Source organism: Chelonia mydas, chromosome 15 (genome assembly GCF_015237465.2).
Source record: "Chelonia mydas isolate rCheMyd1 chromosome 15, rCheMyd1.pri.v2, whole genome shotgun sequence".
Lineage (NCBI taxonomy): Eukaryota > Metazoa > Chordata > Testudines > Cheloniidae > Chelonia > Chelonia mydas.
The window spans coordinates 16,689,673-16,703,515 of NC_057856.1; the positions used below are offsets into that span (position 1 = coordinate 16,689,673).

The following is a 13,843-nucleotide window of genomic DNA, read 5'->3' on the forward strand; positions in this document are numbered from 1 at the left end:
GAGAGGAATCTCAATTGGACAGTACAGGCCCAACTTTGGAAAAACCTTCCTGCGGATGGAAGAGTGCTGCAATTTGCATCTTTTCCAACCCAGCTGCCTTATTTCATGTGTGCATCCGAAGGAGCTTTGCTTGGTATTTCTTTCACAAGGGGTTAAACTCTTATTCCTTAAGAGGCTACAATCTGGGCCAGGTTCTAAGGGCATGTCAACATAAGCACTTACTGTACAGCAAGCAGGAGTGTAAATCTACAGGGCTCCAGAGCACCACGGACTTAAGCATCCATGTGGACCCAGCTGAGGTGCACTAAATGTTCCCTACTGTGCAATGACCTACTGCCATTTAAAACAGCAGGACGTCAGTGTGCCAGGAACTTGTAGGGCACATCAGCAGGGTCCTCACGTACACTTAGTGCATGGCATGCTATAGATCTACACCCCAGCTTGCTGTGCAATAAGTGCTTATGTAGACACGCCAAGAGGAGAAGTCCCCAGAATCTCTGTCCCTGAATATATGTGCACAGTAGGTAATTTTGAAAGATTAACACCATCTATCTGGTAAAATGAAGGACAGAATCTAAATACGTAGCAAGACTTTGAGAGAAGAGGAGGAGTTAGAGGACAATAGCAAGCAATCCTAGTATCCATTCTCAATGGCCTGCTGGGAGATTTCAGTCGGAACTCTAAGCCCATCACTTTACACAAACACCGCAGGTTTCAAGAAGAAGAACGCACGCTCACACCTTCTGATCAGAAAAGGAAACAGATGCATTGTTAAAAACGTGGAGGCAGGCACTGTGAATGACTACTGGAGCTTGGTGAGCTATTCTGCAAGGGACAAAGATACATAAGCCCGAATAAACTAGAATAGACTCATCTGCTATTTGTCTGTTATTAAATGTTTATTGAAGCTGCATTTCTAAAATGCAGCCACACTAGCCACCTGCCCCACCTCCCCCTGCGTTTCTCTGAAGCAGTGTTAATAGGAAGTGTCAGCTGGGTTTTATTTTTCTCCTAGTTTTCTTCTGGCATCCAACGGCTGCTACACATTTCGTAGAAATCATAGAATCATAGGACTGGAAGGAAGGGACCTTGAGGGGTTATCTGGCCCAGTCTCCTGCACTCATTTCCTTGGATCTGTGTATTCCAGGTGCTCTGTACCAGGCCCTCAGCTCCGACTGGCTTCATTTGGAGTCACCTCAGCACCTTGCAGGATAGGACCCTAGTCATCATGCTCTCTGTTCAGTGGTTAATAGTTTAAAAACCCTTCAACCTCATGTGAAAAAAACCAAACAAACAAAAAAAACCACTTTGCAGATTTGCAGTTTCTGGAGTGGTTAAAGACTGCACTATATTGTGAAATGAGACAGGGGTCAGACTCCACTCCGTGGTTATGGAAGGAAAGGGCTTTATTTGCAGTCTGTGGAGGTTAAAAATAGAAAACGTTATTTTGAAAAGCACTTTGCAAGGGCAGGGATGGCCAAGAACAGCGACGCCCAGCAAGAGGCTGGCAACCCCCTGCGGTCTCCCAGCTCAGGAACAGACACAACCGAGCATTAGGTTATAGAAACGGAGACGCCAGGGCAGTGCTCTTTCTTGCTGAGTTCAGCAGAGCTGAAACCCCAAGGAAACCCTTTGCATGGGGATTTGGCGGCAGCAGTGCTACCCATGGGGCACATTGGGGCAGAAAGGAAGCAAAATTCTTACAGCATTGCTGCCATGGAAACTGCATCAGTCACCTTTCTGAAGTACTTGTGCTCTTGCCTGTCAAAAGCCTCTCCTTGCTGCCTCTCCCAGTCCCCTCCCAGCCCATATCTTTTGTTGCTGAAAATGTATGAGAAAAACCTATTGTTACTCCTATGGTGAAACAAGCCACTTGGGGACAACCAGCTGTTTCCAGCTGGTTAAATATCTGTTTAAAACAGGTTGTTGAGTTTTTTTTTTTTAAAACCTCTTGCTACCAAGCTGATCCACGTGGAAAATGGAGGTCATCCCAGGGATGCCACGCTGTTCAGTGCTTTCTACCTGCATAAAAGCAAACAAGCAAGGAGGATTTCTTTTAAGAGCTGTGCTAATGATTTATTTTATGCAACATCTGTGTAGCAATGGGAGCTCACTGCAAGACAAGATTGTGAATTAGTGCCCAGTGAGATTGTTTTAATGATGAAGCTCAACAGCCCTGTGTGATTAAAATGCAGTCAGAAATCTACCACAAAACCTACTAGCTAATATTGACACTGTACTGTAGGACAATAAAGCGTTTAGAATAACGAATGTGACCAGGAATGTCATGACAAAATAATGGTATTTTCCATCAAGTGAAGATATCTGTGCAGTCGGGAACATAATCCTAACAAACTAGCCTAATAAAAGCTACAGTTGTACTAGTGATTTTAAAATCCATTTATGTCCAAATACACCCTGAATGGAATGGAAAAGAATCGTGCTGAGGACAGCCATTTGTAACATAGTTACCCTATTACACGGCAATGGTGAATTTAGATTTCAGGGCTATAAAAAGAAAGCTTGTTTCAATAGATTCCTACTACGGCAACTTTTTCTGCTGGGACTTCTCTCTTTGTCCCTTTGCCATCACCCAAACAAGGGTCACAAAACATTCAGAAAAAATACAGCATTATTTTTGCAGGTAGGTGGCTTGGGAGACAAATAGGAGCATTAGGTAAGGCAGAGAATAGAGAAGCATCTTCTCAGCATGCAAGTAGACACATCTCTGGTTACTAATAATATGGGACAAAATATTGGTTACAAAAGAAACTGATCAACAACATTTGCCTGGCTCTGAGTTCATGAAAAGTTTGTGCAAGTGGAACAATTCTATGTAAAAGACTTATTTATGACATTTTTCATAACGTGAACAGAATGTGAGATCAAGATGACTAAACAATTTGTGACCAACATAACCCATGCTAACAGCATGGCTGGTACCTACCTCAGGTAAAAGGTATCTGAGTCATTTGCCATTAAGGGGGGAAGAGGGGGAGGTGCCACATTGTGTTAATGTGGGTTACCACAAATTTTTGTGGTACTTTTTTGAATTTTGAGCTGGGCTGCTTGCAATTAGTCCAATAAGTCACATGGTATGAGTCCTGGCTCCCTGATTGGCTGAGGGTGAATAGAAGCTATTTAAGACTCGTTCAGTTGGAGCAGCTGTATTTTGCATGTTCTCTCCTGATGCTGTGTTGGGAAAAGAGCCCCAGCATTTGAGGTGGAGCTATAGCTCTGTCCAGTGGCCTCCCAAAGACACTAAACTGCAAGGGGAAGATGAGTCGCATGCCCAGCCCTGGCATATATTACATTGGTAGACGTGCAGGTGAATGAACCGGTGATGGTGTGGCTGATCTGGTTAGGTCCTGTGATGGTGTGGCTGGTGTAGATATGTGGGCAGAGTTGGCATCGAGGTTTGTTGCACGGATTGGTTCCTGAGTTAGAGTTACTATGGTGCGGTGTATAGTTGCTGGTGAGAATATGCTTCAGGTTGGCGGGTTGTCTGTGGGAGAGGACTGGCCTGCCTCCCAAGGCCTGTGAAAGTGAGGGATCGTTGTCCAGGATGGGTTGTAAATCACCGATGATGTGTTGGAGAGGTTTTAGCTCAGGACTGTATGTGATGGCCAGTGGAGTTCTGTTGGTTTCTTTCTTGGGCTTGTCTCGCAGCAGGAGGCTTCTGGGTACATATCTGGCTCTGATGATCTGTTTCCTTATTTCCTCATGTGGGTATCGTAGTTTTGAGAATGCTTGGTGAAGATCTTGTAGGTGTTGGTCTCTGTCTGAGGGGTTGGAGCAAATGTGGTTGAACCTCAGTGCTTGGCTGTAGACAATGGATCGTGTGGTGCGTCCGGGATGGAAGCTGGAGGCATGAAGGTAGGCATAGCGGCTGGTAGGTTTTCGGTATAGGGTGGTGTTAACGTGACTGTCACTTATCTGCACTGCGGTGTCTAGTAAGTGGACCTCCCGTGTAGATTGGTCCAGGCCGAGGTTGATGGTGGGGTGGACACTGTTGAAATCATGGTGGAATTCTTCCAGGGTTTCCTTCCCATGGGTCCAGATGATGAAGAGGTCATCAATGTAGCGTAGGCAGAGAAGAGGCGTGAGTGGATGAGAGCTGAGGAAGCGTTGGCAGAGAAGAGGCGTGAGTGGATGAGAGCTGTTCCAGGTCAGCCATAAAAATGTTGGCATATTGTGGGGCCATGCGGGTGCCCATAGAGGTGCCAGTGATCTGGAGGTATATATCGTCACCAAATTTGAAATAACTGTGTGTGAGGATAAAGTCACAGAGCTCAGCAACCAGTTGTGCTGTGGCATCATCAGGGATACTGTTCCTGACAGCTTGTACTCCATCTGTGTGTGGGATGTTTGTGTAGAGAGCCTCTATATCCATGGTGGCTAGGATGGTGTTTTCTGGAAGATCACCCATGCATCGTAGTTTTCTCAGGGTTAGGGTCACGGAGATAGCTAGGAGTGCTGGTGGCATAGAGTCTGAGTAGAGAGTCCACATATCCAGACAGTCCTTCAGTGAGAGTGCCAATGCCCGAGATGATGGGGTGTCCAGGATTTCCGGGTTTGTGGATCTTGGGTAGTAGACAGAATCTCTCTGGTTGGGGCTCTAAAGGTATGTTGATTTGTCCCTGTGTTAGTGTAGGGAGTGTCCTGAGTAGATGGTGCAGTTTTAGTATATTCCTCAGTGGGATCTGAGGAAAGTGGCCTCATGTTATAATTCATGAAGTGTAATTATTTTTAGAGACTCTTAAAGGTTTGCAAAATAATTAGTTTCCATCTGAATGGCACTCCATAACCCAAGTTCAGTGGGCCAGGCAGCAATTCATTGCCACATTTCAAACCAGTGGTGAAGAAAGCAGGGGTCAATGGAAGAATTCCAAAGGGGATGAAAAACTAAAAACAAAACAATCCAGAATAAATCAGCCAACTTTTAAATTACAATCAATGGGTTAACTGAATGAGTTTTGAGTAATGGAGCATAAACCAACTGGTTCCCACATTCTAAATTCCTGGCACATGAGGAGAGGTGAGAATTTAAATGTATCAGATTGGAAAAAAAGTTTACCAACGGAAGGCCACACAGGGGTTCTCTTATCCAAGGTAATAAAGTTTCTCTGATTCAAGATACTGGAAGACAGAGGAGCCTGTATTTCACTGCTTTGTAAATTATGAACAACATAGGGGACTAAAATGAACATTGTACTTCGTAAAGCAACAGAAATGAGAGACTTAATAATTCTGATGGGAATTCTCAATTTCATGTGGCTAAAACTTAGAAGATCTTAATGTAATATGTTACATCTTCTCAGGCTGAGGGATTGAGAAGAACTCGCCTTACAACTTCCACTGGCAGGAGGAGGAGAAGTGAGGATGGTACCATTATCAGTCAGTCATTTATTCACAACACTGCAGTCAAAACTAATGATTGAAAGGAGTCAGAAAAGGGCACACAACACTTGAATCAACTTGTAAGATTTTAAAGAAATCAAATGAAAGTGACAAGTGCTAGAGCAGCGGCTAATCTTATTCACAAACCCATAATCAAGATAAAACTGTTAGTGAAGTTTCTCTCTCTTTCACCGCACACAAACACAGTGTCACCATTTAGTCAAAGAGAAATTATCATTTTTGTAATATACTAGCTTAGAATCATTACCCTGACACTACCAGGAAGTCTAAATATAGTTGCTTATGGGCAACACAAGATTCATTAGCCAGTTTCAACACTCACCTTCTGGAATAAAAAATCTGTTTATAGTATCGGACTAGATAGAAAGCAACTGATCATTGTGACATATATGGAGAAGAAATTCATCTGCTAGCAAGTTCATCCAACATCTCATCCACCAATATCCATAAACTTTCAGGGTAAATGCACATGCAGAAATTCAAACTAGTTTTCAAATACACACAGCGTTTTCACAAACAGCTTCTTGCAGCAGCACAGACTTGTTAACAGGACATTACAGATGTGTCCCATTCCTAAATAGCTTTAGTTTCAGGACCTAGGTTACATACCTTCATCCTACTCTATAGGCAACTTTTGCAATTAAATTGCAGTTAAGAACAAAATAATCACAGGGATGGACTGGACCTCAGGAGGCAATCTAGGTTATTCCCCTATGCTGAGCAGGATTAAGTACCCCTAAAATTATTCCCACCAGGTGTTTGTCCAACCTGTTCTTTAAAACTTCCAATGACAGAGACCACCCTGGAAGCCTATTCCACAGTTTAACTACCCTTATCACTGGAAAGTTGTTTCTACTATCTAACCTAAATCTCCCTTGCTTCAGATTAAGCCCATTACTTCTTGTCTTACCTCCCGTGGATATGGAAAACAATTGATCACCATCCTCTTTATAAGCAGCCCATAACATATTTGAAGACTTATCAGTTCCACTTCAGTTGTCTTTTCTCAAGACTAAACATACCCAGGGTTTTGTGGGTTTTTTTACCTTTTCCTCACAAGTCAGGTTTCCAAAACCTTTTATTATTTTTATTTCTCTCCTCTGGACTCTCTCCACTTTGTTTATAATCTTTCTTAAAGCGTGGTGCCCAGAACAGAGCACGGTACTCCAGCTCAGGTCTCAGACCACTGCTGAGTAGAGCAGCACAATTACCTGCTGTGTCTTATACAAGACACTCCTGTTAATACATCCACAATATTAGACTTTTTTTGCAACAGCATCACGTTGTTAACTCATTCAATTTGGGATCCATTATAACCACCAAATCCTTTTCAGCAGTACTGCTGCCTAGCCATTTATTTCCCATTTTGTATTTGAGAATTTGATTTTTCCTTTCTTTGCACTTATCTTTATTGAATTTCATCCTGTTGACTTCAGACCACTTCTCCAATTTGTCATAGCCATTTAAAATTCTAATCCTTTCTGCCAAAATGCTTGCTACCCCTCCCATCTTGGTGTCATCCAGAAATTGTATAAGCACACTCTTCACTCCATTATCCAACTGATTAATGAAAATTTTGACTAGTACTGGACCCAGGACAAATCCCTGTGGACCCCACTATATACATCCTCCTAGTTTGACAGCAAACCATTGATAACTACTGTACTCTGAATATGGTCTTTCAACCAGTTATGCACCCATCTTACAGCAATTTCATCTAGATCACATTTCTCTAGTTTGATTGAGACATATGTGGGAATGTGTCAAAATCAAGATATATCATGTCTACTGACTAGGCCAGTAACCCAGTCAAAGAGGGAAATTAAGTTTGTTTGGCATGATTTATTCTTGAATGGTAGAGATAAGTGAATAACAATTTTATCCATTAGTTCATGTATCAGTTCATGTGACCTGAACAAACGCTCTTTTGTCGAAACACTTCCAGTCTCCATAATGGGATGAACCAAACCCCCAGAGCTGGGCCCATCTCCAATATCTGAGTAATTAACAGCAACCTATATTATGCAATTATATATACACACACACACACACACACTAAAAGCTGATGGTTTAATAAAAATAAATTGTAATTTATAATTTAATTAGTATTAACCAGGTTTGACTGCACAGAAAAGCAAATCTAATGGACAGGATTTCCGGGCCGCTTGCCCAAGAGATGGACAGACTAAGGATTTAACCACTCCAGAACAATGTCACAAACTTTAAACCAACTCCAGAGGGCTTAAGCTAATCAATAGATTTCTTGAAAAGACTTGGTTATCTCACCAATCTGCTATTCCAACTATAGCTGCAGGCTTCACTGACCGAATGACTCGGGATTTCTCCCCCCCGCTCCCTCTTGTGTTCTCCCCTTTATCGTCTGCTCAGTTTATTTTCACCTTAACACCTGCAGAAATAAGGGCTCTAAAAGCAAAGCAAAGGCACCATGCTGCACTGTATTTACTATTTTTTTTTTAGTTTTGCACAGGAGAAATCAATACTTGCATTGTTTGTGGTATTCACTGCCAAAGAGGACACTCTGCAGAGGAGAAAATTAGCCGATAGAATTTTTGTCAACCTACTTTATAATGGTGAAGGATTTTAGCAACACCGTTTTTCTAACAATGGACTGGAAATGGGTATTTTGCTCAGGACCTGCCCCAGTTTAACAATCATGTTTTCCCATTAGCACTCTGCCATTCCCTTCTGACTCACATGGGCTCTCCTCAGTTCCAGCCATCAAAAGCTTATGTCCCCACCCCACCTGTCAGAAAGATGAGCCATGTCCTTCAAGGAGGAAGAAACAGGAAAAAGCTGCTCTTTAGACTTCTTTTCCCGTTATGGGAAGAGCACTCTGGACAATGCCACAGACGACTTTTTCTATTAGATGGGACCATTTCTGAAAACACTGCACTGTCCCACACCATATTAACAGATTTCTCCACAAATAAGCAGCCTTAAGCCGGAAGTGTTTTCCTGCCAGAGTGTGGCAGGGAAAGGTCACAGGTGTTCAGTGAGAGCCAAGGCTAGGCAAACTCTGTCCTTGCATTTAAAAACAAACAGCCATTGGCGAAAAGCAGCTCACATTTTTAAGACACTAGATCCTTGCTTGAAAAATTGCATTATATCACCAGTTCCATTCCACATGGCAACCAAATGAGTTATCCCTGGGCAGAATACATGAACATAAAGCCAGGCAGTCACCCCAAACCTGCTTCTCTCTTTTCAATACACCAACTTGTTTATAGGTTGTCTTGACCGGACACTGAAGAAAAGGTGCCAAAAGCTATGGCTATTCCCATTTAAACACATTCAGCTGTTCATTAGGCAGAGATTTGTGATTAAGGTCCTGTGGATGCCAATTTAGCTTTCTAGAGATATTGTCAAATAGGACAGCTCCTTCTCTAGTTGACAGTTTCTTAAAGCCAACATGAACACTGGATCAACTAAACCCAATGATCACATTTATGACACATTTCTATAAGGCAGTGGTTCTCAACCAGGAGTCTGGGGCCCCTGGGGGGCCTGCGAGCAGGTTTCAGGGGTCCACCAAGCAGGACCAGTGTTAGAGTCGCTGGGGCCCAGGACAGAAAGCCGAAGCCACACTGCATGGGGCTGAAGCAGAAGCCTGAGCAACTTAGCTTCATGGTGCCTGCTGTGGCATGCGGCCCCAGGCAATTGCACTGCTTGCTACCCCCTAATGCTGGCCCTGGCTTTTATAGCATGCTGTGGAGGTGGCTCAGAATGAAAAAGGTTGCGAACCCCTGCTATAAGGGAATCATGACCAGCAGTTTTTAAGGCTGCTCTTTAGCTTGCCCAATGAACCCTAGGGAAGTTGACTTTAAGATTCAGAAAACCTAACAGCACTGCCTCCCATCAGTCTGTTAACTACCACAGTGTTCATTTGATGCGCGGCATGAACAGCTCTTACAGCAACTGTAGTTTCGTTTGCTCAAAGAGTCCTGCAGAAAACTCACTTTACTATGGCTTAAATAATCCATGAAACAGATTAATCTATAATTGTTGGTTTTTGAAAAAGTACTTCATTGTGTCACTCAAACCAAATGCATCTGATCATTAAAACTTGCATGATTTTTCAATCTTCAGGAGGAGATTCTGCCTTAGCTGAAAGGTGATTTCATCAGAGTCAATTATGCTCTAGGGCCCGGATCTGATCTGAGCTGTAAAAGTATTTTGAAACTGCAATTTTATTTTGCTGATCTTTCTGAACAATTCAAAATAGCAGCAATCTTGTTAGAACCGTCAGGACCCAGGAACTATCGGGTAAACTGGCTGTTTTGCAGGAAGCTTCTTGTAGGAGGGGAAAAAAAATCATAAATGTTAATTTGCTTTTCCTCCTCAAGTACACTTCAGTAAATGGTTTTTCCTGTCCCTCTTTTCCCAAGAGGTATCATCCATCAAAATGCTGATGGGATTAATCTTTTGACCTAATCTAGTATGTGATATGCAGTCAGACTAGCATTATCCATATAAATTAAATTTGGGTTCCTCAAAATTATCAAAGAAAATCTCTTGAACAGCATGTAATCTTAGCAGCCTAGCTGCATAGGCAAGGAGATTAGGGAGACAAGGTGGGCGAGATAATATCTTTTATTGGACAGAAGTTGGTCCAATAAAAGATATTACCTCACCCATCTTGTTTCTCTAATATCCTGGGACCAACACAGCTACAACACTGCACAGGCAACGAGACATAGTCGTGACTCCCAGCAGGAACATCCACAAAACACTGTCAGCAAAGTCCACCCCCAGCTTTTTTTTTTTTTTTTTTTTTTTTTTTTTTTTTAAAAGAAAATAGAATGTTTGCACAAGATGCATGTCTCTGTAGAAATCTTGTGTGTGTCCATTTTTCTCTGCCTGGCACCCACATTGCAACCACATTTAGCAGTAAATTAAAGGGCTGAGGCCTGCCTTATGCCATACATGTGAAGTTTGTTCTACTTTCCGTTTTTTACTTTGGATTTCTCAATCCTCTAACAAGTAGTTATCAAGCCCATTTGTCCAAAAAGTAAAGTGCTCATTTAAGCACTTACAAAAAAACAACGCCACCTAGAACATATTTCAGGCCCAGCCTAAAATTTTTATCCTTAAAAGGCCTCTCTGCTCTGCAACCAAACCCCTAGGCCCAGCCCGTAATCAGTAAGTGTGTGAAGGCTCTTTGCATCTTTCAGGAGCGCTGAGTATCTTGCATGATTAGACCCAGATCAAAACTGGTACTGAAGCACAAGTCTAGCAAGATACAGCCACAGTTTCCTTCGCAAAGAGAGCCAACCTGTGTCTATATTAAACCAGTATATAGACTGAGGCCAATAGATCAGTTCATAAATAACTCAGTCTCATTCCCCATAAAATACTTGATTCCTAGTTAAAAATTTAAGTGTTTAACTATATATAACACCACCACCCTAATCTTATATGAAGCTTCGATAGCTCTCAAGGTGCTTCATAAAGGAGGTCAGTAGCAGTATCCCCATTTTACAGACGGGGAACTGGGGCACAGAGAGGAGATGTGACTTGCTCAAGGTCACCCAGCAGGTCAGTGGTGGAGCTGGCAATAGAATCATAGACTTTAAGGTCAGAAGGGACCATTATGTTCGTCTAGTCTGACCTCCTGCACAATGCAGGCCACACAATCTCACCCACCCACTCCTGTAACAAACCCCTAACTTATGTCTGAGCTATTGAAGTCCTCAAATCATGGTTTAAAAAACTACAAGGTGCAGAGAATCCTCCAGCAAGTGACCCATGCCTGAGGTATCCCGAGTCCCAGTTCAGTGCTCTATCCACTAGGCCACATAGCTCCCGCACATTGCATGTAGAGTTTATACTGTGGATAGGGAGGCAAACATTTTCTTTCATTCATTTTCCTTACCTTTTTTTTCCTTTTCCTTTTTTAAATAAAGAAAATGAGAAAAATGCTTGTGTGTATTAATTTTTTTTCCATTTAGACCCACTTAGATCTTGATAGTCACATCTCATTTAGGTGAACGGTGTTCCAAGAAGAGAGTTTTCTGCAGGGCAGAGTTAACAGGGCAGCACTGCATCAGTTTGCATGGCAAAGGCTGTATCTTTGCAATGGAAAAACATTTTTATTTTAAATGAAAGCTTGAGATTTGCAAAAAATTGCAGTATGCAGCAAAAATCACAGGAGATCCCCAAATTATCCCCTAAATTACCGCTGAAAAGAGTACTACGCACCAAATGTTTGTGAAGAGATTTCACTTCTCCCAACAGCTGAAACACACACAACGCCAAAAAAAGCCAGAGCACAATCCATCAAAATCTCCGTCTGGACCTCCAGTCTCTGGATGCTCTGAAAAGCTACAGGGGCTGCTGACTGTAGCAGGGGAAATTCCCATTACCATTATCAGGGGATATCAAGGTCAACCAGCCGTGGATGACATAAAACCCCAAAAGACCTAAACTAATGCGAACTAGTGGGGAACTATAAAGCTGCCATTGAAAAGCGGATTGTGAGGAAAGTGGAGAAGAGAAGAGGAGAGCTCTTGTAAATAACCTCTTATGTCTTCTGCGCTACACAACACCCTATGCTCGTGTCTATTGTGGAGAAAGTGCAAAATTGTGTTTTGTGAGTGGATCCCATGTTTTGTCCCTGGATAGAGGTACTTTCACCCAACCCTATCCTTAATCTGCCCCCATTATCTCCCGTGGCCAGTTTAATCAATAGAAATCTACATAAGAACGGCCATACTGGGTCATACGAAAGGTCCATCTAGCCCAGTATTCTGTCTTCCAGCAGTGGCCAATGCGAGGTGCCCCAGTGGGAATGAACAGAACAGGTAATCATCAAGTGATCCATCCCGTCTTCCATTCCCAGCTTCTGGCGAACAGAGGTTAGGGGCTGGGAATGAGCAACAGGGAATGGATTACCTGTTCTGTTCGTTCCGTCTGGGGCATTGGCCACTGTCAGAAAACAGGACACTGGGCTAGACGGACCTTTTGTCTGAGCCAGTATGGCCGTTCTTATGTAGGTTTCTATTGATTAAACTGGCCACAGGAGATAATGGGGGCAGATTAGGTTTAGGGTTGGGTGAAAGCACCTCCATCCAGGGAAAAAACGTGGGATCCACTCACAAAACGAGTAGTCAAGTATTGTACATGGGAAGAGAAGCAGCACATGATATGCATCTATTATTTCAACTGAGTACGCAATCAAGGTATAAGCACTGTATGTTGTTCATTTTGCAAGTCCCTTTAAAAGTCCCAACCTCCCATTTTCCTTATTTTCAAGAGCACATACCCAGATTAGTGCATTACCTTTTGCTGCTTCAGACCGTTTGGGCAAATCAAGTGTATCAAAGTTCCTGTCCAGATCTCCATTTTTCTTTCCTGTACATAAAACAGGACAATAAATGACAAAGGGTTTCAGTGCGTGGATAGAACAGTTACTGTACTGTGCATCTACAGTATGAAAGGTGGTAACAGTACCAGAACATAAACAATAAAATCTTCTTTATTTGTATATATTCAGCCTTCAATCCACATGCGTAGCCATTGTGTCTGTATGAGCAATTTAGGTACAAAACTGCACACCTCCTGGCTTGATTTACAAAGATTCTGACTATCTGCAGTTCCCTTCAATTCAGTGAGTCTTGTGGGTGGCTCAACTCCTCTGAAATTCAGGCCACTTAGCTTCATTGTCAAGTTATTTTCCTCACTCATAAATCCAGTGTATTGTGCCCTTATAAACAATGTAGACAAAAATTCTTGCCTCACGTCTTCCAGCTGCATGAGGCTTTCTCACTGGTTTTTAGTAGAAGATACATCTTGACTACTAGATTCACTGTGAACAGCTATACATTGGAACAAGGATGAGGTTCAGAGAGAAACAGAATGAGCCCCCTTTTTAGTGCTATTCGCTTAAATGGTTCTGCAGGAAGGCCTGGATTTAATATATCGCAAAGAGGATAGCAAATAACCTCAAACTGCCCTTCAATTAACACAATGTAATTTTGGCTGCTTATTAGAAACCAAGGGAAATGATTTTGTGCTTTAAACACTTGGCTAAGGGATGTGGATAGATTCATACCATTACATTAACTTTAATTTAAAGGAAGTTTAATTTAGCAGAAAGTAGCACGCTGGACATTTTGACAAAACCCATGTAAAAATGGGCTTGCTGGTGCATGCATGAATTCAGGCTTTGAATTAGGGGCTCTGAAAATAGAACCTAAGAATGGCCATACTGGATCAGACCAATGGTCAATACAGCCCAGTATCCTGTCTTCCAATTGTGGCCAATGACAAGAGCTTCAGAGGAAATAAACAGAACAGGGAAATTATCAAGTGATACATCCCCCAGCATCCAGTCCCAGCATCTGGCAATCAGAGGCTTAGGACACCCAGACTATGGCTCATAGACATTGATGGACCTACCCGC

At 42.5% G+C, this 13,843-nt stretch overlaps 1 protein-coding gene across 17 annotated transcripts in view; it reads right to left on the bottom strand.

The window, feature by feature from the left end:
• The window catches only part of ARVCF (ARVCF delta catenin family member), a 448,905-nt gene that overhangs the window by 53,445 nt on the left and 381,617 nt on the right, over positions 1 to 13,843 (bottom strand). For all 17 annotated transcript variants that reach the window (XM_037879234.2, XM_043529834.1, XM_037879232.2 and 14 more), the window contains one exon: positions 12,721 to 12,792. In XM_037879234.2, coding sequence (XP_037735162.1) covers positions 12,721 to 12,792 — 72 coding nt within the window. The remainder of the gene's footprint in view (positions 1 to 12,720; positions 12,793 to 13,843) is intronic.